We start from the raw sequence: 24,877 nt of genomic DNA, 5'->3' as shown, positions 1-24,877 counted from the left end.
TGCTGTACTTCCTCAAGGAGGCTTTGAGCTCATCCTTAAATGTTCTCCTGTTTGCTTCATAATATCCTTCCATGTCAGAGCTTTAAATAGAATGTCCGGTGTGAGAAATATTTAGCCTGACAAACACATATCAATTGAGTATAATTGGGGCTTCAATCACATGGATATTAGTCGGGGACTCACAGCCTTCCAGTGAATTAGGAGTATTTTGCGGACACAGCATTGTTGGTATTTCCATCCCTGGTGTTTTAAGATGCCTGCTGTATATAATGGAGGGGGCACCACACGATGGCAGCCTCGCCAACGGTCTGTCTGTCATTTTGTCTTAGTTTGTTATTTTTAGTGTGTTTTAAAAGTTGCTGCTAATGTTCTCTGGTTTGTTTTATGTGGGGGGTTGGGGTAGTGGGTCAGGGTAAACTTTTTTTCAGTCTCTTACCTTGCCGGAGATGCAATTGTTTTCCGGATCGTATCTCCGATCGATCATGGAGCTGGAGGCCTTGCTCGGGACTGACTTTGAGCCCCACCGTGGGGTCATGGACCGATCCCTTGCCTGGGATCGATGCTCCAACCGCAGCCTGCGGATTTCAACATTGGGGTGCTCGCAGTCTCGGGTAGAGACTGGGTCGGGAAGCGCCAGTTGTAAAAGGTTTGAGCAGCCCCGACCCGGGGTCAGAGCGTGGGAGCTGAGATTGCCTCCCGATGCAAGAGCTTGATCACCCCAAATGTGGAGGACCCAAACGCCGCCGGCTACGGGAGTCATGATCGCTCCGTCAACGGAAGGCTTCTTGACTGCGGAAGAGCAAAGAAGGGAAGAGATTTAACTTTTTTCGCAGTGAGCAATGTGGAGGAGTCACTGTGGTGGATGTTTATGTTGAAATATATTTTGTGTGTTTTGTTGCTTTTTAATGGTATGACTGTATGGTAAATCAAATTCCTCATATGTTGCAAAACATACTTGGCTAATAAAGTATGATTATGAGGGGTGCCCCCTTCCAAAATCATCAGCTGCATGAAACTGAAACAAGAAAAATCATTGCGATAAAATACTAAGACTACAGAGCTACAGTCACATGGGTTATAGTGACCAGGTATTATGCAAAGTCCCCAATGCACATATGACTGTTTGACAGGCTGTTTAAAGATTGTGCAGTTTCAACGCTGATCTTGGGGAAACATCACATTTGGGGTGATGGTATTCGTCAATAATTCAGCAGCCGAGAAAAATGATCAATAATGTGGAATTTTAAATTAAAAACAAATTATATTGTGCCCACAAAACTATTGGCGATTAGTAAAAAACAATTTATTAGTCTTCCTCATTGATTCTAAACGTGTATTAAACACACAGAACATACATTTTGTTTTAAGGCAATTGTTTTATTGCTCATTTTTTTGATATACAAATGCCACATAATTCTAAGAAGTCACAAACAGTTATATCCCACAAATTCAGCAACTTTCTGTATTATCTGGTATCCTCCAGATCGGGTTTATGAGTGTACCTTCATTCTGTAAAGTTCTGAAGATAGGAAGAACTGTTTCATAGAACCAAGGAAAGTATGACTGTGATATCCTGATTTCCCGAAACCATCTATGAATTCAGGGCAAAACTAATATAACTGGAATTTACCCTTGTGGCAGAGAGTTCCACACCACTTTGTGTGAAAAAAAGTTCTTCCACCGTGTTTTTATCTTAAGCTGTGACCCCTAGTGGACTTCCCCAACATATTCATGCATCTTCTAATTTTTTTAATTTTATAAGTGCAATCTCCTAATGCAGAGAGTATAAACCAAATCTTTTCTTCTAAGACAGTCCTGAATCCCATTAATGAACCTGCACTCCCCTCTACAAAATGTCCTTCTAAATCCCAGATCTTTGGTACTGGAATCATGACTCTTCCCAGATTATATTGACCCTTAAGGCAGATAAATAGTTTTTGGAATTTCCAGATGAAAGGCAGAAAGGAGCGAAATAGTATTACAAGAATGTCCAAGTGTTACAAAAGTATCTAATAATCACTTTGATAGAAAGAATTACACCATGTAGCACTGATAAAATTCTTCAGCATATTTTTGTTTTGAAACAGTGTTTAAAAAGGAATGGAAGAAGGTAAATCAGTCTGCAATACACATTATAGCAGAAAGATAAGATGGAAAGTTTCAAAAAACTGCTCTGGGAATGGATTTAGCACATTGATACAAGTGCAGTTTGCCAAATTTTTAAGTGTAAAAACGATGAAATTGAATTTTATTTAGGGTTTGTTAACATCAGGCCTGCTGGAAGATTATGCATATTTCTCATCAGTGGTAAACGTGTAGCAACCTAATACCTGCAACTTGGGTTCCCCATAACATTACTTGGTTACTTCAAGTAATCTTTGGATGTCGACTTCAACCTGGATGGTTTCAAATGATTTACTGTAGCGTTTGAAAGGTTCTCCGCCTGATCCAATGAGGAACCTCGAAATTCCAGGAGATGTCTGAGCGGCAGACAGGGCTCCATATGATGTATAAGGTGATTTCACGAAAGGTCACTGGAGCGTAGATCCTGACCCACGTGACGGCAAACTTTAACTGGAGTACACTCGTCACTTCCGGTACGTTAGTGAATCTGAAAACACGCACTTTCACACCCGTTAAAAACCGCGAAAACGGCCAGTTTTTGAGCTGTAAATTACTGTGCCAGTCGGGGTGACCGTGAGGCACAGCTACCTAACTTTACAGTCCAGAAGAAAGATAAAAACTAAGGTAAATTCAAGAGGGAGCTGAAGGTGCAAAAACAGCGGAAGTGCTCAGCGGACATTTGCCGTGGAGATATAAAGATAGAAAATATCGGGAATTATCGCGTTTGCTCGCTGCATTTCATCAAAAGTAAGGCATTATTGACGTTTTATCTTTATTCATTTGTTATATGAAAAGTTTTAAAAGTGAAAAATCCGTCAGTAAAATTGCAAAATCGCCCATGGTTCTCAGGTGGGTTTTAACATGCAAAATGAAAACGCTTCTGAAGCTCCATTTACCATTTAAATAATCGTAAACTATCAATGCGTTTTGAAATAAATTTTACTCAGATGCAAGCTAAGGAATGGGATAATTGTCAGCTGTTAATTGGACAAAATCAGGACATTTAATTATTTGCCAAAATATATTTCTCAATGTTTCATGTTTAAAGCCTGCAATCACCCAAACTACTTATTTATTTATCATCTAATAACAGACAAGCCTGTGCAGGCTTTAAACAAGAAACATTGAGAAATATATTTTGGCAAATAATTAAATGTCCTGATTTTGTCCAATTAACAGCTGACAATTATCCCATTCCTTAGCTTGCATCTGAGTAAAATTTATTTCAAAACGCATTTATGGTTTATGATTATTTAAATGGTAAATGTAGCTTCAGAAGCGTTTTCATTTTGCATGTTAAAACCCACCTGAGAACCATGGAAGATTTTGCAATTTTACTGACGGATTTTTCACTTTTAAAACTTTTCATATAACAAATGAATAAAGATAAAACGTCAATAATGCCTTACTTTTGATGAAATGCAGCGAGCAAACGCGATAATTCCCGATATTTTCTATCTTTATATCTCCACGGCAAATGTCCACTGACCACTTCCGCTGTTTTTGCACCTTCAGCTCCCTCTTGAATTTACCTTAGTTTTTACCTTTCTTCTGGACTGTAAATTTAGGTAGCTGTGCCTCACGGTCACCCCGACTGGCACAGTAATTTACAGCTCAAAAACTGGCCGTTTTCGCGGTTTTTAACGGGTGTGAAAGTGCGTGTTTTCAGATTCACTAACATGTACCGGAAGTGACGAGTGTACTCCAGTTAAAATTTGCGGTCACGTGGGTCAGGATCTACGCTCCAGTGACCTTTCGTGAAATCACCCTATTCAATCTCCTTTATCATGAAGGAGGGATCATCGTCAGGAACAGGAAGCTTCACCTTCAGGAACGCAAAGACGGGATGCGTGCCCGCACCATTAACCTCGCACTTCTGGAACATGGTGAAGTTGGGCAGATAGCCACCTCCGGGTTGCACGTACTTCAGCATGTTCATTCTGACTGTTCTCCTAAAAAGTGAATGGAAAAACAATAGTGAAAGTGCTCCATGAAAGCAAACTGGAAATTGTGTTGTATTACTGCAATGAAACCGTGTGGAGATGTGTCCAGGATAAGCTTTACTTTCTCAAGTATCAAACAAGATGAAAAGGTTTAAAATGAATAAGTTTAATTTTGGGTGGCTAGGTGGGGCACAGGAGAGGGAAGGGCGGAGAAGGGTGTGGGGAGATAGGGGAGGTTATGTAGATGCACCTCAGCCCTCTCTTTCCCCAACCCTTCCCCCCTGCACTCCCACGTATTTCTCCCCTCCACACCCGCTCCTCCTACTACTAACATCGCCCTGGCTTCATAATTTTATCTCTTCAATCCTGCCACACACCGACTGTTCATATCTATAACCTTTGCTCCAACCATCTGCTTGCCAACCCCCCCTTGCCTGTGTCAACCTATTAGCAGCTACACCTTGTCCTGCCTCTCCTCTTTTCCAGTTCTCCCAGAGTCATACAGTGTGGAAACAGGCTCTTCGGCCCAACTTGCCTACACCGGCCAACAATGCCCCAGCTACACTAAGCAAATAGTCCCACTTGCTTGGTCCATATCCCTCCAAATCTGTCCTATCCATGTACCAAAGTCTAGCTGTTTCTTAAACAATGGGATAGTCTCAGCCTCAACTACCTCCTCTGGCAGTTTGGTCCATACACCCACCACCCTTTGTGGAAAAAGATACCCCTCGGATTCCTATTTCCCCTTCACCTTGAACTTATGTTCCCTGGCCCTCAATTCCCCTATTCTGGGCAAGAGACCCCGTGCATCAACCCAATCTATTCCTCTCATGATTTTGTACACCCTTCTCCCCCCTCCCCCCTCCCAAATCAGTTTGAAGAAGGGGCTCGACCCAAAATGTGACCTGTTCATGTTCTCCAGAAATGCTGTCTGAGCTGCTGAGTTACGCCAACACTTTGTGCTCTTTTGTGTATTAACCAGCATCTGCAGTTCTCTGTTTCTGTACCACAACATGTGAATGTCTGCTTAACAAGTTACAGACTTGGAGCACAAGAAGCCTGCAGGCATGTTCCTCCCCATATACATCACATGCTGACTTCATTTCCACTGCACCTTCCAAATACTCTTTCAACATTTTACAATGCTCTATTTCTGGACATTTCAATTGATTAATATCAGCATGAACTTTAAATTATAAAGCACCTTCAATACTGATAAACATGCCAGGGTGCTTAATGGGGGAGTAAAAGGGGTTATCTTCAGATGCAAGAAGGAAAACAGAGGCAATTGACCTTGATGTTCTTTTTGCCAAAAAGTTCCTCTGCTGAAAAATGCAACAATAATTATTTGAAAAATGTTGAACCATTTCTGATCGCTAACATTGTCGACTGAACAATTTGCACACTAAATCACCAAGAGAAAATGCCATGATAATATAAATGTTTTTTTTTTAACATAATTTTTCAATGGCTCATGAGAAGTCATTGGAAGAAAATATTTCCGGTACAAGTTAAAGATAAATACCTATGCTCTTTTTTGGACATAGAAGTTTAAGTCTTGGGTTACAGACATCAGCTAGCACCTGACACGGAAAGAAAACTTCCAGCAGCTTTAATAAATAATTGATAAATGGAAAGCATTGAAGTGTAAAATATCCTGTTGAATAGCCACTCATGTTTAACAAATTTTATCTCTAAAGTTTTCACTTTATTTTAAGGTGGGGAGGGGCAGGTTGCTAAGTTTGTAAGAAGGAACTGCAGATGCTGGTTTAAACCGAAGATAGACACTAAAAGCTGGAATAACAGCGGGACAGGCAGCATCACGGGAGAGAAGGAATGGGTGACGTTTCGGGTCGAGACCCTTCCTCAGACTGGTTAGGGATAAAGGAAACAAGAGAAATATGGTCTGAAGAAGGGTCTCGACCCGAAAAGTCACCAATTCCTTCTCTCCAGAAATGCTGCCTGTCCCGCTGAGTTACTCCAGCTTTTTGCATCTGTCTAGGGAAACAAGAGATGTAGACGGTGATGTGTAGAGATAAAGAACAATGAATGAAAGATATGCAAAAAAAGTAATGGTGATAAAGGAAACAGGCCATTGTTAGCTGTGCGTAGGGTGAAAATGAGAAGCTAGTGCGACTTGGGTGAGAGAGGGAACGCTGGAGCTACCGGAAGTGACACTTCAATATTCATACTGCACCACTAGGTTATAAACTGCCCAAGCAAAATATGAGGTGCTGTTCCTCCAATTTGCGTTTAGCCTCACTGTGACCATAAAGGTAACCTAGAACCGAAAGGTCTGTGTAGGAATGGGAAGGAAAATTAAAGTACCCAGCAACCGGGAGATCAGGTAGGTTCAGGCAGGCTGAGCGAAAGTGTTCTGCGAAACGATCGCCCAGTCTGTGTTTGGTCTCGCCTATGTATAGGATTCCGCATCTTGAACAATCGATACAGTAGATGAGTTGGAGGAGGTGCAAGTGAACCTCTGCCTAACCTGAAAGGACTGTCGGGTCCCTGGACAGAGTCGAGGAAGGAGGTATAGGGACAGGTGTTGCATCTTCTGCGGTTGCAGGGTAAGGTACCCGGGGAGGGGTTGGTTAGGGTGGGAAGGGATGATTTAAACAGGGAGTTACAGAGGGGACGGTCTCTGTGGGATGGAGATGGTAAAATGTGACTAGTGGTGGGATCCTGTTGGAGGTGGCGGAAATTTTGGAAGATTATTTGTTTTAATGAGACGGCTGATGGGGTGGAAGGTAAGGACAATGGTACTCTGTTGTGACTAGGGGGAGGGGGAGCAAGGGCGGTGCTGCAGGGTACCGAGGAGACATGAGTGAGGGCCTCATCTATGTTGGAAGATGGGAATCCCCGTTCCCTAAAGAATGAGGACATCTCGGATGTTTTCGTATGGAACATCTCATCTTGGGCGCAGATGCGACGTAGACAGAGGAATTGGGAGTAGGGGATAGAGCCTTTACAGGAAGCAGGGTGGAAGAAATGTAGTAGATTGTGGGAGTCAGTGGGTTTGTAATAGACATCAGTCAATAGTCTATTTCCTGTGATGGAGACTGTGAGATCAAGGAAGGTGAGGGACCTGTCGCAGATGGCGCAATTAAATTTGAGCGCAGGATGAAAATTGGTGGTGAAGTTGATGAAGTCCATGAGTTCTGCGTGGGTGCAGGAGGTAGCACCAATGCAGTCGTCAATGTAACGAGATAGAGTTCAGGGATAGGGCCAGTGTATGCCTGGAACAAGGATTGTTCAATGTACTCTACAAAGAGGCAAGCATAGCTGGGGCCCATGCGGTGGCAGGTTGCTAAGGATCCTCTGCCAGACACCAGATTAATTGTAGTAATCATCTTCAAACCAAACAACAAAAACTGTTCACAAACTGCCTGGTATGTCTCTGTGATGTTATCTTCATCTTCTGACTTCAAATCTTTGACAAGATTTCATGATATTATTTGTTTAACTTAGAATTATGCAGGTGTGAGCCCAAAATAAATACAGCAGCGAGCTGTTGAGCCAGTTGAACGACTTTTGGTGGAAAGAGTGTGGGGGAGGGAAGAAACTGGTTCAAGGTCAGTCAAGTTTCAGGTGAAGGGAGTGGGATAGGGAAAAGTAAGGGAAGGGGAGTGTTGTGTGGGGGAGGGGAGTGTTGTGTTGGGGAGGGTGTGGGGTGAGGGGAGAGAAGGAGAAAGTGTTTGTAGAAGTTACCTAAACTTGGAGAATTCAATGTACATTCAGTTGGGTTGTACACTACCTGAGTGGATTATGAGATGAGATGAGATGAGATGAGATTCCTTTTTTGTCATTCAGACCTTTCGGTCTGAACGAAATTATGTTGCCTGCAGTCATACACAGAACCAATAAAAACAAAACATACATGCCCTCCTCCCATCAGGGAGGCGGTACAGGAGCCTCAGGTCACGCACTAGTAGGATGAGGAACAGCTACAATAATACAATCACATTGCTGAACTCAGAGTCCCGCCGATAGATTTCTCCGGTCCCTCCGTCCCCATTGTTTAATTATTCTGTATTTTTTGATTATTCTGTATCTTCTCTCTTTCTATTTTTTTAAATTTCTTTATGCACAACTACTACGGACTGACGCAAAACTGCATTTCGTTGTACTCATACTTGTATTTGTGCGATGACATTAAAGTTGAATTGAAAAAAAACAATAAACACAAATTAAACATCCAGCACAGTGAGTTCACCAAGCACATCCTCACTGTAATGGAGGCAAAGTCTTAGTCTCCGTCTCTTCCCTCCTTGTTCTCCCTCTGCGCTGAGGCGGTCGATCCAGGCCGAAGATGCCGCTGTCCAGTCCAGCGGACCCAGTGATGTCGCCGCTGCCGAAAGCCAGAACGCCGTCTCCACTCCGAGACGGCCCGCCACCGCATCAGCTCCAGGCAGCCGCCCCAGCTCTGGGTCCTGCAGTCTCAGCTCCGAGCCCCGCTGCATCAGCTCCAGGCCGCCGCCGAAAGCCAGAACGCCGCACCAGCAAGTCGGGCCACCGCTGCCTTAGCCCCGAAGACGGCCAGCCTCTCGTTGGCGAGTCCTGGCTGGCTCTGCCTCCGGAGCCTCGGGGTCAGTCGCAGGCTGGAGGCCGCCAGCTCCGCCATTAGGCCTCAGCGCAGATGGAGGCAGAGAAGGGGGATATGACACGAAAAAGTCGCATTCCCCCGAAGGAAGAGACAGAGAACAGAGAGGTGCTCTTCCTCCAGTTTATGTGTGGTCACACTCGGGCAATGGAAGAGGCGCTGGACCGAAAGGTCAGAATGGCAATGGGAGTTAAAATGGTTAGCAACCAGGAGATCCAGTAGCCCTTGGTGGACTGAGCGGTTGCCAAATCTATGCTTGGTCTCACCAATGTACAGGAACTCACATCAGAAATGCTGAATGCTGTAGCTAAGGTTAGTGGAGGTGCATGTAAACTTCTGTCTCACTGGGAAGGACTGCTGGCCTCCCTGGATGGAGTTAAGGGAGGAGATATACGGACAGGTGTCATATCTCCTGTGGTTGTAGGGGAAAGTACCTGGAGAGGGGTTGATTTGGGTGGGAAGGGATGAGTGGATCGAGGAGTTGCAGAAAGAGCGGTCTCTGCGGAAGGGGTGGGGATGGGTCGATGTGACGAGTGGTGCAATCACGTTGGAGGTGACAGTAATGTCGGTGAATTGCCAGTTTTTCTCCTCTCCTCCCGTTTTTACTGCCCCTGCAGTCAGTCCGTAGACGGGTCCCAACCTGAAACGTCAGATCATTCACGACCAATCGGGTTTCTGGGATTAAAAGACGGCAAAACTATTGCACTGTTTAAGTAACATAGAAAAATATGTGCAGGAGTAGGCCATTCAGTGCCCCGTTCGTGCTTTTCCCCCATAATCATAGAAACATAGAAATTAGGTGCAGGAGTAGGCCATTCGGCCCTTTGAGCCTGCACCGCCATTCAATATGATCATGGCTGATCATCCAACTCAGTATCCCGTACCTGCCTTCTGTCCATACCCTCTGATCCCCTTAGCTACAAGGGCCACATCTAACTCCCTCTTAAATATAGCCAATGAACTGGCCTCGACTACCCTCTGTGGCAGAGAGTTCCAGAGATTCACCACTCTCTGTGTGAAAAAAGTTCTTCTCATCTCAGTTTTAAAGGATTTCCCCCTTATCCTTAAGCTGTGACCCCTTGTCCTGGACTTCCCCAACATCGGGAACAATCTTCCTGCATCTAGCCTGTCCAACCCCTTTAAGAATTTTGTAAGTTTCTATAAGATCCCCTCGCAATCTCCTAAATTCTAGAGAGTATAAACCAAGTCTATCCAGTCTTTCTTCATAAGACAGTCCTGACATCCCAGGAATCAGTCTGGTGAACCTTCTCTGCACTCCCTCTATGGCAATAATGACCTTCCTCAGATTTGGAGACCAAAACAGTACGCAATACTCCAGGTGTGGTCTCACCAAGACCCTGTACAACTGCAGTAGAACCTCCCTGCTCCTATACTCAAATCCTTTTGCTATGAAAGCTAACATACCATTCGCTAACATTACCATCCTTGATTCCTTTAGCCCTAAGCTAAATTTAATGCCCCTGTCCCACTTAGGATACCTGAACGGGAACCTCTGGAGACTTTGTGCCCCACCCAAGGTTTCCGTGCGGTTCCCGGAGGGTTTTGTCAGTCTCTCTACCTGCTTCCACTACCTGCAACCTCCGGCAATCACCTGCAACCTCCGGGAACCGCACGGAAATCTTGGGTGGGGCGCAAAGTCTCCAGAGGTTTCCGTTCAGGTTTCCTAAGTGGGACAGGGGCATAACTCTCTCTTGAAAAACATTCAGTGAATTGGCCTCCACTGCCTTCTGTGGCAGAGAATTCCACAGATTCACAACTCTCTGAATTAAAAAATGTTTACTCATCTCAGTCCTAAATGGCCTACCCCTTATTCTTAAACAGGGACCCCTGGTTCTGGACTGCCCCAACATCGGGAACATGTTTCCTACATCTAGCCTGTCTAATCCTTTAAGAATTTTTAATGTTTCTATAAGAACCCCTCTCATCCTTCAAAATTCCAGTGAATACACGCCCTGTCGACCCATTCTTTTATCATACGTGAGTCTCGCCATCCCGCGAATTAACCTGGTGAACCTACGCTGCACTCCCTCAATAGCAATAATGGCCTTCCTCAAATTAGAAAACCAAAACTGCACACAATACTCCAGGTGTGGTCTCTCCAGGGCCCTGTACAACTGCAGTAGGACCTCCTTGCTCATTAAACTCAAATCCTCTTGCAATGAAGGCCAACATGCCATTAGCTTTCTTTACTGCCTGCTGTACCTGCATGCTTACTTTCAGTGACTGATGTACAAGCACACCCAGGCCTCTTTGCACCCCCTTTTCCTTACACGCTGTTACTCCAGCATTTTATGTCTACCTTCGATTTAAACCAGCATCAGCAGTTCTTTCCCCACACCATTCAGATAATAACCTGCCTTCCTGCTATTGCCACCAAAGTGCATAGCCTCACATTTATCCACATTATACTGCATCTACCATGCATCTGCCCACTCACCCAACCTATCCAAGTCACCTGCAGCCTCATAGCATCCTCCTCACAGCTCACACTACCACCCAGCTTTGTGCCATCACATTTAGATGTCATATTTAGTTCCCTCGTCTGAATCGTTAATATCTATTGTAAATAGCTGGGGCCCCAGCACTGAGTATTATGGCATCCCACTAGTCACTGCCTGCCATTCGGTAAAGGACCTCAATACCCTACCCCCAATACTATGTGCTCTAATTTTGCACACTAATCTCTTGTTTGGGACCTTGTCAAAGGCTTTTTAAAAGTCCAAATACACCACATCCACTGGCTCTCCCTTATCCATTCTACTTGTCAAAATACATAGAAACAAGATTCTCTGGTCTGATGAAATCAAGATTGAACAATGCATGAAATGTGTGTAGACCTAAATATTGTCGCTTCCAATTGTAAATACTCATATTGTGTATTAAAAATATTGAATGGCACCGACAGAGACCTGGACCTTAAATCACCATGGCACAATTCAGAATTCACATTGCGCTGCATGTTCAAATTGACTTTCATTGCAATTGTACAAGTGGCATTTCTAATGCTCATGCTAGTAAATGAATCCAGTTTTGAACACATTTAGAAGATTAAGCACCAAATGGAGTGAGATGTCTTTCCTTCAATAGATCTAATGCAAACAGATCTCTCTTCAACATAACAAAGGAACAGAGCAAATGATCAGAAGACATTATTGGCAATACATTTTTCCTTGTATATGTAAAAAGTACACAGATGCTCCGAAGAATGGGAAATATTAGTAAAGGCTTCCAGCGATGATTGAAAAAAACTTTATGATCAACTGCTAAAGTAGTCACCTAATATTATGGGACAACATAATGTTTTGGTAGGCTGGGATTAAGGCTGGAAACTGTTGCCGTCTATTGTTTCAATTATTCATTTAACATTATTACTAATTTCAAATACACTATTTCATATAACGTAGGTTTGTCAGGGGTTATTAATTACAAAGAGGAAAATTGTACTTCATGCCATTGATTAAAACCAAAGTGAATTTCCACATTATTCCATCAAACTGCACAGATCTATCACATCACTGTCAGAGGGGTTTCCTTTGAACTTTGGATGTAAATATTACAAGGGAATTCAAGAAAAAGACCAGAATTATAGAACACACAATCCACAGAATTTTCAATTTTAAAAGTAATTTTCAGCTTTCAAAATGAAAAAAAAAATTCCTGTCCTATAATTTCACAAGATGCTCCAAATTTAAACCTGTAAGGCTTGGACTTTGAATGGAATGATGATTGGTTTAGCTCAGGGGTGGGGAACCTTTTCATGTTGGAATGCCGCATTAGGTTAGCTGTAATCTAATAATGCCGCATCCAAGAAACTTCAATTAGATATACTTCAAGATGTACATTATTTTGTTAAAATAGCCCTCATGACTTTCTTATGTTTTAATTTCAGTCCGGGAGGATTATTTCGCTAAATCTTCTTTTACTCTTTGGTATTTTAAATACGTTCATTTTAAGATTAAAATAAAAATAATAAAAGACGAACAAAAACATATTAATAAAAATAAAAGTTTTTTTCTACAAAATTTAGATTAATTCAAAAGGCCGCACTTAATAGCCTAGAAGGCCGCATGCAGCCTGAAGGCTGCAGGTTCCCCACCCCTGGTTTACCTGCTTAGCAAAATGTGTAATGTTTTTGTTTTTGACATGTACAGTGGTGGGATGGTCATGTTTTGAGTGGATGCCATATCAGTTTCCTATTTAATCCAAGCAGCAATACTTTCCTTATTTTCAGATCTCCAATGAAGACCAAAAATAGATGGACAAATGGCAAAATATACATTTTAAATTGAAAGCAAATTTACGGCTATTACGCAAAATTAGTTATAGGCATTGCTCAAAACCATTAATCCACAGCACCGCTCTGGACAGAAAATAAGTAAGAGAAGGAGCTTGTTCATTCATGAAAATATTAATTTAAATTTGCCTTTATTAAAGCCATCTTTTGATCATGCCTTTAAATTATTGTCACAATCTCAAACCCTTCTTGCAATTCTAAAAAGAGTTGTGTGTAAGGAGATACACGGGTCTTAGAAATTATTGGACAAAAAAAACAACAAAGCATTTTTATTGAGCAAGAATAATAATAGCATTTTGCAGAAACTAACTACACAATTGGGGGATATTTCAAGAAATTGGCATATTGATTGATGTTGAGACGTATTATCTGGAAGGGTCATTCACATATGAAACAAATACTGAAACTGCAGTCTTGTAGAAACTGGGCTACTGGATCAACATTCGGTGATCTGAACATGAATCACAGCACAGTAACTGTACAAAAAGCACAGCAGACAAGCCAGGTCCAAGAAATTGTTGAATCACAGAGCCAGGACAAAAATACAATACCGATAAAAACTGACTGTACGGATTAATCCAACTCAAGGGAAAGGCAGGATTCAGATGAATATTTGAGATGACACAGTGTAGGAGCAGGCAACCAGGTCTTGAAAGTTTGAGGCATGACTCAGACAGCAGAATAGGATTTTTCATTTTTGCGATATTTCTAGCACCAGCAAGCTTTTTGTGAATTATCAATCCGCTCGGTTTTGCTGTCATCTTCTTCTAAATCGCCAATGACAAGTTCATCGGGAGTTGACAGCCTAAGTCCATCAAGCTCCTTCTTGTGGGCCTGTAGCACTAGTTCCGTCAGTCGAGTGAATGACTATGGAAGTGAAGCACATCAAAATACCACGGGGTTACAAGAGTAACAAAACAATGCCAATGAAAGAAAATCATCAAACGGCAGAGGCTGGAAATTTGATACAAAAACGGAAAATGCTGAAATTATTTTTAAACGGTCAGGCTACATTTGTGGAAGGAGAAACAGTAAATGCTTTGGGTCAGGGGATTCTCATCCGAAAGCTGTGCATTTTGTACTGCTCAGACAAAGGGTCTTGGACAAAACAAGGAAAATACAAAGTAAAAACTTTTATATAAAACTAATAGAAAAGACAAGGTTATAAATTCTACAATATGCTTGCTTTAGACAAAATTCTGGAATAACAGCAAGTCAGGCAGCATGTGTGGAGAACACGGTGATGTTTCTGGTTGGGACCCTTCTTCACCTATCACCTGTTCATGTTCTCCAGAGATGCTGCCTGATCCGTTGAGTTACTCCAACATTTTGTGTCTTTCTTTGGTATAAACCAGCATCTGCAGTTGTGTAAGCCTTTACAGTTCTTTAACTATAATTTTTCCACTCACCTCTTTAATGTTATAGTTGGTGCAGGCACTTGTTTCAAAGAAGTCCATTCCATATTCTTTTGCAAGCTTTGCAAGGAAATATTGAAAGGACATTTAACAAGAGATCAAACAATGAATACAAAATTACCACCCCTGCTATACTCCTTTTAACACAACAAAGGATAATGTGCTCATTTATTTTAGTACTTTTTAGTACTAAATTCACAATGTACTCATCAAACATACTCTAATGTTGCACAACTTTCTGCAGATATGAGTCAAGAACCGAAGGCTCGGAGGAGGAGTTGGTCATCTGGTCAAACAAGCCTGCTCTGCCATCCAACAAGATCATAAGGAATAGGAGTAGAATTAGGCCATTCTGCTCATCAAGTCTACTCCGCCATTCAATCGTGGCTGATCTATCTCTCCCTCCTAACGCCATTCTCCTGCCTTCTCCCCATAACCTCTGATACCTGCCACCAAAATAGTGACTGATTTTCTACTTCAGTTCTATTTTCCTGCAAACTCCCCAGAATTAGGGCAGAGATGAGAAAAATATTTTTCACACAGAGAGTGGTGAATCTGTGGAATTCTCTGCCACAGAAGGTAGTTGAGGCCAGTCCATGGGCTATATTTAAGAGGGAGTTAGATGTGGCCCTTGTGGCAAAAAGGATCAGGGGGTATGGAGAGAAGGCAGGTACAGGATACTGAGTTGGATGATCAGCCATGATCATATTGAATGGCGGTGCAGGCTCGAAGGGCTGAATAGCCTACTCCTGCACCTATTTTCTATGTTTCTATGTAATCCTTAATATGCAGAAATCTAGCGTTCTTTAGATTGAACAAACTCAATGAATGTGCCTCTACAGCACCTCTGGGGTAAAGGATTCCAATCTTGGTTGCATTCCTTCCAGGCCAAATATCTTCCTTTGTTTTAGGAAAGGAGACCAAACCTGTATATAATGCTCCAGATCCAAGTATCACTTCAACAATACGGCGAGTTTGTCATGTTTACATTTGGTGTCACACTTGCAACAGCATTCAAGCATATTGTACAGTACAGTGAACCCTTGTTTTAACAGACACCTTCATGACAGATAGAAACATAGAAATTAGGTGCAGGAGTAGGTCATTCGGCCCTTCGAGCCTGCACCGACATTCAATATGATCATGGCTGATCATCCAACTCAGTATCCCGTACCTGCCTTCTCTCCATACCCCCTGATCCCCTTAGCCACAAGGGCCACATCTAACTCCCTCTTAAATATAGCCAATGAACTGGCCTCAACTACCCTCTGTGGCAGAGAGTTCCAGAGATTCACCACCCTCTGTGTGAAAAAAAGTTCTTCTCAACGAACCTGTCGCTGCCACCCGCGGCTCTCACCACAACCCTCAGCCGCTGACCCCAGTCCTGAATCTCAAGGTGCACCAGCGATCCCTTCTTCACCCACCACACGGTCCAGTTGACGTGGCTGTTGTTGTGGCTCACATTGTAGCCCCTGAAGACAGCACTTCCTTTGGGCCACCGCCACTGACAGGACGTGCTCGGTCAATGTAGGTCTCCCTCCCCTATCACCGGCTGCAGCTTTTTCATGTTGGCCATCATTTTGTCTGCTCCCCCATCACCGCCTTCTTCTCCTCCTTGTCAGTGGCAGCGGCCTGAAGAAAGCGCTGTCCCCAGGGGCTACAATGTGAACTGCAACAACAGTGTGTCGCTCGCTGGTGCAGACCAGCAGCATTAGTGCCTAGTATTACGATGAAATGACACCAAATGCCGGAGTAACTTAGCAGACTGAATCAGTCTAAAGAAGGGTCCTGGAGTCAGATATCCATGTTCTCCTGAGATGCTGCCAGACCTGCTGAGTTACTCCAGCACTTTGTGTACTTTTGTGCAGTAACCATCATCTGCAGTTCTTTCTTTCAACTGCATACAATGATAACACCTCACTCGGTTATAATGGACAATCAGCAATAATGGCCACCATTCCCCCCTCTCCCCCTATAGCCCACTATAATGAGGGTTTAAAGTAATCGCAAAGAAAGACAGCTACCCAATTTATAAATCTAGTTTGGACTCTTATTCTCACAAATTATTCTCAAGGATTCAACATTTAGATTCAAGACAACCACAGCAAAAACTCCCCACAAGCCCCTCATACCTCGAGCACTTTAGTTCAGCAACACCAATAGACCAAGCACAGCAGATGTGGGTAACACCATAGTAACGGTTTCTGATTGGGAAATTATCATGACTTTCCACTTGTCTTATATTTTAGACTGGTTCCTGTTATTGAACTACAATATCATCACCAGAGTTGCTGCGTAACATCACCAGAGACCCGGGCTCAATCCTGATTATGAGTGCTGTCTGTATGGAGTTTGTATGTTCTCCGATTTCTCTGGTTTCCTCCAACATTCCAAAGATTTACAGGTTTGTAGGTTAATTGGCTTCTGTAAAATGTCAATTGTCCCTAATGTGTAGTATAGTGATAGTGTATAAAGTGATCGTTGGTCGGTGTGAACTCACTGGGCTGTAGGGCCTGTTTCCACGCTGTATTTTTAAAGTCTAAAGTTTTAAAAAAGGCATTTTCTTCATCATTTTAACCTCTTTTAAACATAGCTACAGTGTGTAGCAAGAACTCACCTTATGACCTTGCCTTGCACCAACTTGCCTCTTCTGTTCCTCGTCAGCTTTGTTGGCTATGAGAATTTTCTGAACCCCTTCTGGTGCATACTGGGGTGAAAATATACAATGTGAGTATCGTGTTAAAATCTGAGTAATATTTATTCAAAGTGAAATAATGTATAGCCACTCTCTTACCTCATCAACATCACTGGCCCATTTCATGATATGCTGAAAGGACCTCTCGCTTGTGATATCGTACACCAAAAAGATTCCCTGTAAGTAAAGAGCAATACAATTTGTATTACAAAGGTTCATGGAGCACAGTCATTGCTTGGATTGAGAATGTAGACCACAGTTGTAATGTTGAGATGTAAAGGGGCCTGTGCTGCTGCATATGTCTCTAGTTTAAGACTCTCTTTAGATGGATAACATTTTTGAGTTGCCAAATGATTTTACCTTTATTAAGTTTCAAAACAGTGGTCAGTATTGATTGCAAGCAATGAATTAGCACTGCAGAGCGGCACAGCGCCAGAGACCTGGGTTCAATCCTAACGACCGATGCTGTCTGTACGGAGTGTGTACGTTTTCCCCGTGACTGGGTGGGTTTTACCAGGGTGCGGACAATCCATGTCCTCCCACAAAGACGTACAGGTTAATTTGGCTTTGGTAAAAATTTGAAATTGACTCTAGTGTGTAGGATAGTTTTAGTGTAAGGAGATCGCTGGTCGGCGTGGACTCAAGGGACCAAAGGGCCTGTTTATGTGCTGTGTCTCTAAACTAAACTAAACGAGATTAAACTAATGAAAGCACTGGATATACTTAGCGGCATTTGCAGAGGAAGAAACAGAGTTAATATTAAGGACGATTACCTTCCTTAAAAACCAGGAAAAGCTGATGATAATAAAGTGTCATACTGTAGAGAAAGTTGGGCTGGGCAGAGAATGGAGGGAGAGGCAGAGAGAACAAAAGGTGGGGGATGGAGAGCAGGAGAGGCTTGATGGCGCATGTGATGTTGATGCTATTGGAGGCTGTTAAACAACAACGGTCTGCATGGATGTGGTGTAACGAGAACTATGAATAAACCTGAGATTACCAGAGAAAGAAAGGGAAATGAAATACGCTGGTCATGCAAAATGCAAGGCTGGAATTGCTAATTATCCAATGCTGTTGAACTCACTGTGAGCCCTCAGTCTGCAATGCCCAGTGTTGAATGAAGGACATCTATTCATCACACTTACGTCTGAAGAGGGTCCCGAGCCAAGATATCATCAATCCATGTCCTCCAGAGATGCAGACTGACCCACTGAGTTACTTCAGCACTTTGTGGGGTTTTTTTTGTAAACCAGCATCTGTAGTTCTTTGTGCCTCCAAGCTTATGTTCAGGTTTGTTGGAACAGTGCAGAAGGCAGAGATCAGAGTGGGAGTGGGATTACGATTTACAGTGACATGTTGCTGGAAGCTCAGCTTCTATTCCATAACCACATTTTAATCATGTTTCGGGGGGGGGGGAGGGAGCCAAGTGGCTCATTATTCAGGACAGTGGGCTTTTCCACAATTGGTTGCAGTTACAAAGCTCAGCTCCTACACAGACAGCATTGGAATAATAAGCAAACTAATGAATTTGGGTTCACTTTCAGTGCTTTGGATACATCATATTGCCTTGGCAAAGACCCAATAAATTCCTGTCAAGGAACAAGGCAACCATAGTCTTAATCATTAAATAGCTCGGCAGCCATGCAATAAATTAAACCACAGGTAAATACACACCTGGGTTGTTAATTTATTTTTGATTTCTGACCCATCCTAACTTTTGGTGCAGTTCATGAACTTGCTTTCAATTGAAAATATTCTGGAAGCCAATAGGGCAATCATCGTTACTTCCCAGGAACACAGAGAGTAACGTCGCCAAGCTCACCTGGGCCCGCCTGTAGTACTGCTTTGTAATAGTCTGGTATCGTTCCTGCCCTGCGGTATCCCTGGGAACATAATGAAAAATAAGAATAATTCAATTATAATTGCCAGACCCAAGTTAAATTGAAATATGTGCACACAACTCAACTGTCAATAGCTTCCAATATTTTCAACAGCCCAAGAACACCGCCATTCCTCTGCATTTCACTCATGTGTAACCTTCCTCCATTATGATAATAGTCTGCCTTATGATTCCTCTTATCAAAGTACACAACCAGAATTTCCTCCATTAAACTCCATTTGCCATGTTTTTGCGCTCTCACTTATCCTGTTGCGATGTCCAGAATTGATCATCCGAACATGCCTTTGAACCTCTTTTCACCTAGTCAGCAAACTTGGATTCCTTTTACACTCTGCCCCCTTAGGTTGAAATTAGTTTATTGTCATATACTCCAGGGTGCAATGACATTACTTGTTTGCATGAAGTTCATGGAGTAAATAAATATGGTGATGATAGATACAACGACAAATGCAATAGTGGCATGGTGCACAAAGTGTGGGATTTTTCAACCTGATGAGGCACAAGTATTTTTAGACATTGATAGACAAGACAGTGCTCTGTAGCAAGAAGGATGACATCCCAGTGCCATAAGTACCTTACATTTGTTCTATCAAAGGAGAAATGTTTTCATTAAGAGTGTTAAGCAATATTTTTGCTTTTTTTATGTGTGGCCAGAGGATATATTTTCATTACCTTCAAAGATAAATCCCACAAAGTGCACGGTTGCCTCAATACGTGTTTGTAAAACAAACTAGAAAGACTTTCCCAAATGCTCTTTCTGTGGATTTTCAAGGCTCGTGGATTAAACAAGAGTTTGGGAATGGAGACATCCGAGACAGGGAGGGGGGGATAAGTGGATCTGTGTTCATGGGAGAAAGGTGATGTTCAGGGGGGTACAGCACAGTGACTTAGAGCAAGTGGAGTAAAGGCCGGGAGATGAACTTAAGGAGCCGGTGTAAGCTTTGGCCATGGCTACTGCGACTCCCCACAATGTAACGTGTCAGAGAGAATGGCTCATTGATGAAGTGTGGCAGTGCTGCACGTTTGCTCATGATATCAGGCTGAAGATGGAGGCAAGAAATGACTCAATGTAACTGCCAACCTAATCGACAAGGTGACCAGGTCAAAATCTTTATTTCTTTATCCCCCATCTAAATTCTGTAAAAGCAAATTGTATTCCCTGTCTTGGATTATCTTGAATTCCGTATGGGCAAATTTCCTTAATGGCCGTAATGCAAGAGTTGCCTCACAATCCCAATAAATGTTGTCAAATGAAACTTGAAAACATTATTTGGTCCCCTCAGCTTAGCGGTTGCATAATTGGTTTCAAAACCATGCACTATGATTTCTAATGTCATAGATGATTTCTAATAACTCTTTGCTTTCTGACTGTTTACCAATTCTCAAACAATTCAAATCAAAGGGGACTTTAATCCTGACATTGCAGAGGTCGGTGCCCAGTGTGATGTGAGTCCACACAAATCTGGGAGTTGATAGGGGTTTGTGGCTGAACGTCAGGGGTTCCACAGCCAGTGTGATTCAGCTCAATCTCACAGAGCAGAAGGTTTGCTCACCACTGGGATACAGGAACCAGGAGCAAGGGTAGACACTGCCCCGTGATCCAGCGTGCCTACCAATCTATGGTTCCCCACTGATGATTTCACAGAAGCTACATGGCCCCAACTTTGTATCTTGCTTGGCATGGACGAGTTGTGTCTTCTTATGCTGTGAAAATCTTTTTTGTTGCATGCTTTTCAGCCAGCGGAAAGACTATACATGATTACAATCAAGGATCGCTCTGTAGTTGGTGAGAGGATGGTTCAATTGCCTGATATAAGCTGGGAAGGAACTGTCCCTGAATCTGCAGGTGTGCCTTCACAAACTCTGTACCTCTTCTCTGATGTGAGAAGGGATGGCTGGGGTGTCACTCATCCTCGATTAAACTGGTGGTCTTGCCAAGGCAGTGTGAAGTGTAGATAGAGTCAATGCAAGCGAGGTTGGTTTGCTTGATGATCTTATGATGCATCCACAATTCTCTGCAATTTCTTGTGGTCTTGGATGAATGAATGAACCTCCTGGAACAACCCCCCCAGACAACGCCTCCCTTCCGGACGAGTTAAACCATTTCTATGCTCGCTTTGACCGGGACAACAAAACTCCAGCCATCAAAGTTGCCCCACCCCCGAATGAACAACCCCTCAGTCTCTCCACCTCTGCTGTACAAGATGCACTGAGCAAGGTGAATGAGCACAAAGCTGCCGGCCCCGATGGCATCCCTGGGCGGGTGCTCAGGGCATGTGCTGGACAACTATCCCCAGTCCTCACTGACATTTTCAATCTGTCACTGGCCCAGTGTTCCCCACTTGCCTCAAGACATCAACCATCGTGCCAGTGCCCAAACAATCAGCCACAGGGAGTCTCAACGATTTCCGCCCAGTGGCACTCACCCCTGTCATTGCAAAGTGCTTTGAGCGGCTGATCTTGGCTCACCTCAAAGCAAGCCTCCCCCCCACACTGGACCCCCATCAGTTTGCCTACCGGACCAACAGGTCCACAGAGGACGCCATATCGGCGGCCCTACACTCTGCCCTGACCCACCTGGACAGCAATAACACCTACATCAGGATGCTGTTCATTGATTTCAGCTCCGCCTTTAACACTGTCATCCCCGCTAGCTTGATCACCAAACTCAGCGGACTTGGCATCTCCACCTCCCTCTGCAATTGGACACTGGATTTCCTCACCAACAGACCGCAGTCTGTTAGGGTCAACAACCTCACCTCCTCCACTATAACACTGAACACCGGCGTGCCTCAGGGCTGTGTGCTCAGCCCTCTCCTCTACTCCCTCTTCACCCATGACTGCATCCCTAAGAATGGCTCCAACGCCATCATTAAGTTTGCCGACGACACCACGGTGGTAGGACTGATCAGTGACAACGATGAGTCAGCCTACAGGGATGAGGTCCAGCACCTGACAACCTGGTGTGCCAACAATAACCTCGTCCTCAACTCCAAGAAGACGAAGGAAATTATTGTTGACTTCAGGAAGATCAGAGGGGGCAGAGACATACCCCCATCCATATAAACGGGACTGAGGTGGAGCGCGTCTCCAACTACAAATTCCTCGGGGTACACATCTCGGAGGATCTGTCCTGGTCCCTCAACACCTCCAAGCTGATCAAAAAGGCGCAGCAGCGCCTTTACTTCCTGAGGAGGCTTAAGAAAGCTCACCTGTCCCCCCAGATCCTGACCAACTTTTACCGCTGTACCATCGAAAGCATCCTGGCCACCTGCTTCACGGTATGGTACAGCAGTTGCACCGTAGCGGACAGGAAGGCACTACAACTGGTGGTGAAAACCGCGCAGTACACCATCGGTGCCCCGCTCCCTGCCATGGATGCCCTCCACCGAAAACGGTGTCTGAGACGGGCCGGGAAGATCATTAAAGACCCCTCCCACCCCAACCATGGACTGTTTGCCCTCCTCCCATCAGCCTCAGGTCTCGTACCAGTAGGATGAGGAACAGCTTCTACAATAATACCATCACATTGCTGAACTCGGAGTCACGCCGATAGACTTCTCCAGTCTCTCCGTCCACATTGTTTGATTATTCTGTATTTTTATTTTTATTTCTATATTGCACTATACTACGGACTGACGCTAAACTGCATTTCGTTGTATCCATACTCGTATTTGTGCAATGACATTAAAGTTGAATTGAATTGAATTGAATTGAATTGAATTGAAGTCTTCCAGCCATTTCAATTTACCACCATGAAAGATATAACATTTCTTTTAAGAGTTATTTTCTATTCAAATTGGTCTCATAAGGTCTCACATGTTTGTCTCACAGGTTTAGGCACTAGCAGGAAACCTGGGTCTCCTTAACCTTAAACTGAGATCTCTGGGTTAGTAAATTAGGCTAAAGGAGGGTCTCACCCCAAAAACGTCACCCATTCCTTCTATCCGGAGATGCTGCCTGTACCGCAGAGTTACTCTAACATTTTGTGTCTATCTTCTAACGTACCAGATACCAATTATTGTAAGTATTCATGGGACCCAATCCTTACGTTAACTTTGCTATTATTCAAGTAAAGTCTTCAGTTTCCAAAGCAAAATACAACAGCTAAAAGCTGTTTTTAGAAAGCAGGCAATTGATTTGACGACAGAAGCTATTTGCACTTGGATCATTTCATGCCCAGGTGACGGATTTATTGCCTTCTCGTCTCTTGACAGACTAAAGGCTGAAATTAATCATACTTTTAAACCGCTCAACACTAAATGGCTTCAGATTTTATTTTCAGTCAGTCCTCAGCAAAGTCTGAGATTGTATGCTCTAAATTGTATGGATCTCAGAACATATGAGCGTAACAAAAATTAGGAATATAAGAGCAGGAATAACCCACAGACCTTCCTGCTAGTCCGATCTCGGCTGAGCTACGTCAGGATTTATCTCCTCTTCGGCGCTACTTCCTCACGGTCTTTAGTTTCTATATATTTCAAAAGTGTATCAACTTCCTCTTTAAATTTCCTAATAAACTAGCCTTTACAACGTCCCAGGACGAGAAATGCATTACTCTCTATGAGAATATTCATCACTCTCTATGAGAATATATTCGTAGAAATCTCAGTATTAAATGACCAATGTTAAATTTAATTAAGTTAGGGCAGCATTGGGCACAGCTGTAGAGATGTTGCCAAACAGCACCAGAGACCCAAGTTCAATCCTGACGCCGGGTGCTGTCTGTACGGAGTTTGTACGTTCTCCCTATGACTGTGTGGGTTTTCTCCGGGTGCTCCGGTTTCCTCCCACATTCCAAAGATGCACATGTTAGTAGGTTAATTGGCTTCTGTAAATTGTTCCTCACGTGTTGGATAGTGCCACTGTACGGGGTGATCTCTGGTCGGCCTGTTCCCATGTGTATCTTTAAACTGAACCACTCTGTAATCTTGTAACTATCCACCCTTGTTTGAGATTCCTGTTTGAGAACATTGGAGGCTGAGGGGAGACATGATAGAAAATAGATCTAGTTTATCAGCTGCATATTGCAGGACAATCTTTTCAACACAGGAATTAGTTGATGGAATCTCTTTGGAGTCCCCGATTGTTACTATCAACTGCATTACAACCGGTTGGATTATGGAAATTCACCCTCACAGAATTCACAGATAGGGATACAATGAACTCACAAATCACTTTCAAAAATTGAAATACAGAATTACATTTGCTCTCAGAGAATTTATGTGAAAAAAGTAAATAAATCTACACAATATTTATTTTGTTTTCAATTTCCTCTTCTTGACATTCATGCAGATAGTGATGCTACACAAAATGAAAAATTGCAATAGTCTGTATATTAGGAATGCAATCCCCCCCCAATATAGAGGTTTCTGAAAATCCGTTCTTAAATAAGGGACAAAAATCATGGACTGTTTGCAGCCTTGCCAGTACTCTGCAAAATTGTAACAATATTTTCCTATTTCTAAACACCAACCACTGCTAGTATATTTTTGTATGCACAGGAACTCCTCTATCCCTCTGGACTTCGCTAATGAGCATTTGGATAATAGTCGGTCTTAAGATTCTTCTTACCAAAGTACATGATCTCACATTTTCCCCCATTAAACTCCATTTGCCAGTCTTTGCCCACTCCCTCGACCTGCTGCAGAGTCCAAATATGGTCACTCGTTGGGGTAGGTCATAATGTCTCGCCCTTTTCTTTCTTTATTGGGTTTTAGTATGTGTTAAATGTATGTTTTAGTGTTCTTTAGCTTTGTATTATGTGGGGGGTGTTGGGAACTTTTATATCATTCTTACCTCGACGGAGATGTGATTTTTTTCCGTATCGTATCTCCATCCGCACTGCGATCTAACATAGAGGAGCTGACAGCCACTTGCTGGGT

At 43.2% G+C, this 24,877-nt stretch overlaps 1 protein-coding gene and 1 pseudogene across 1 annotated transcript in view; both read right to left on the bottom strand.

Moving 5' to 3' along the window:
* Positions 1-1,908: 1,908 nt before the first annotated feature.
* LOC129700604 (glutathione peroxidase 2-like) lies at positions 1,909-10,682 on the bottom strand (annotated as a pseudogene).
* A 2,557-nt stretch (positions 10,683-13,239) lies between these two features.
* rab15 (RAB15, member RAS oncogene family) overlaps positions 13,240-24,877 on the bottom strand; it is a 146,898-nt gene continuing 135,260 nt past the window's right edge. The window contains exons 4-8 of the mRNA XM_055640780.1: positions 18,915-18,975; positions 17,195-17,272; positions 17,018-17,107; positions 14,395-14,460; positions 13,240-13,852 (exon numbers count right to left, since the gene is read on the bottom strand). Coding sequence (XP_055496755.1) covers positions 13,694-13,852; positions 14,395-14,460; positions 17,018-17,107; positions 17,195-17,272; positions 18,915-18,975 — 454 coding nt within the window. The 3' untranslated portion in view covers positions 13,240-13,693. The remainder of the gene's footprint in view (positions 13,853-14,394; positions 14,461-17,017; positions 17,108-17,194; positions 17,273-18,914; positions 18,976-24,877) is intronic.

Source organism: Leucoraja erinacea, chromosome 9 (assembly GCF_028641065.1).
Source record: "Leucoraja erinacea ecotype New England chromosome 9, Leri_hhj_1, whole genome shotgun sequence".
NCBI classification, from domain to species: Eukaryota; Metazoa; Chordata; class Chondrichthyes; order Rajiformes; family Rajidae; genus Leucoraja; species Leucoraja erinaceus.
This window is presented reverse-complemented; position numbering and strand designations above follow the sequence as displayed.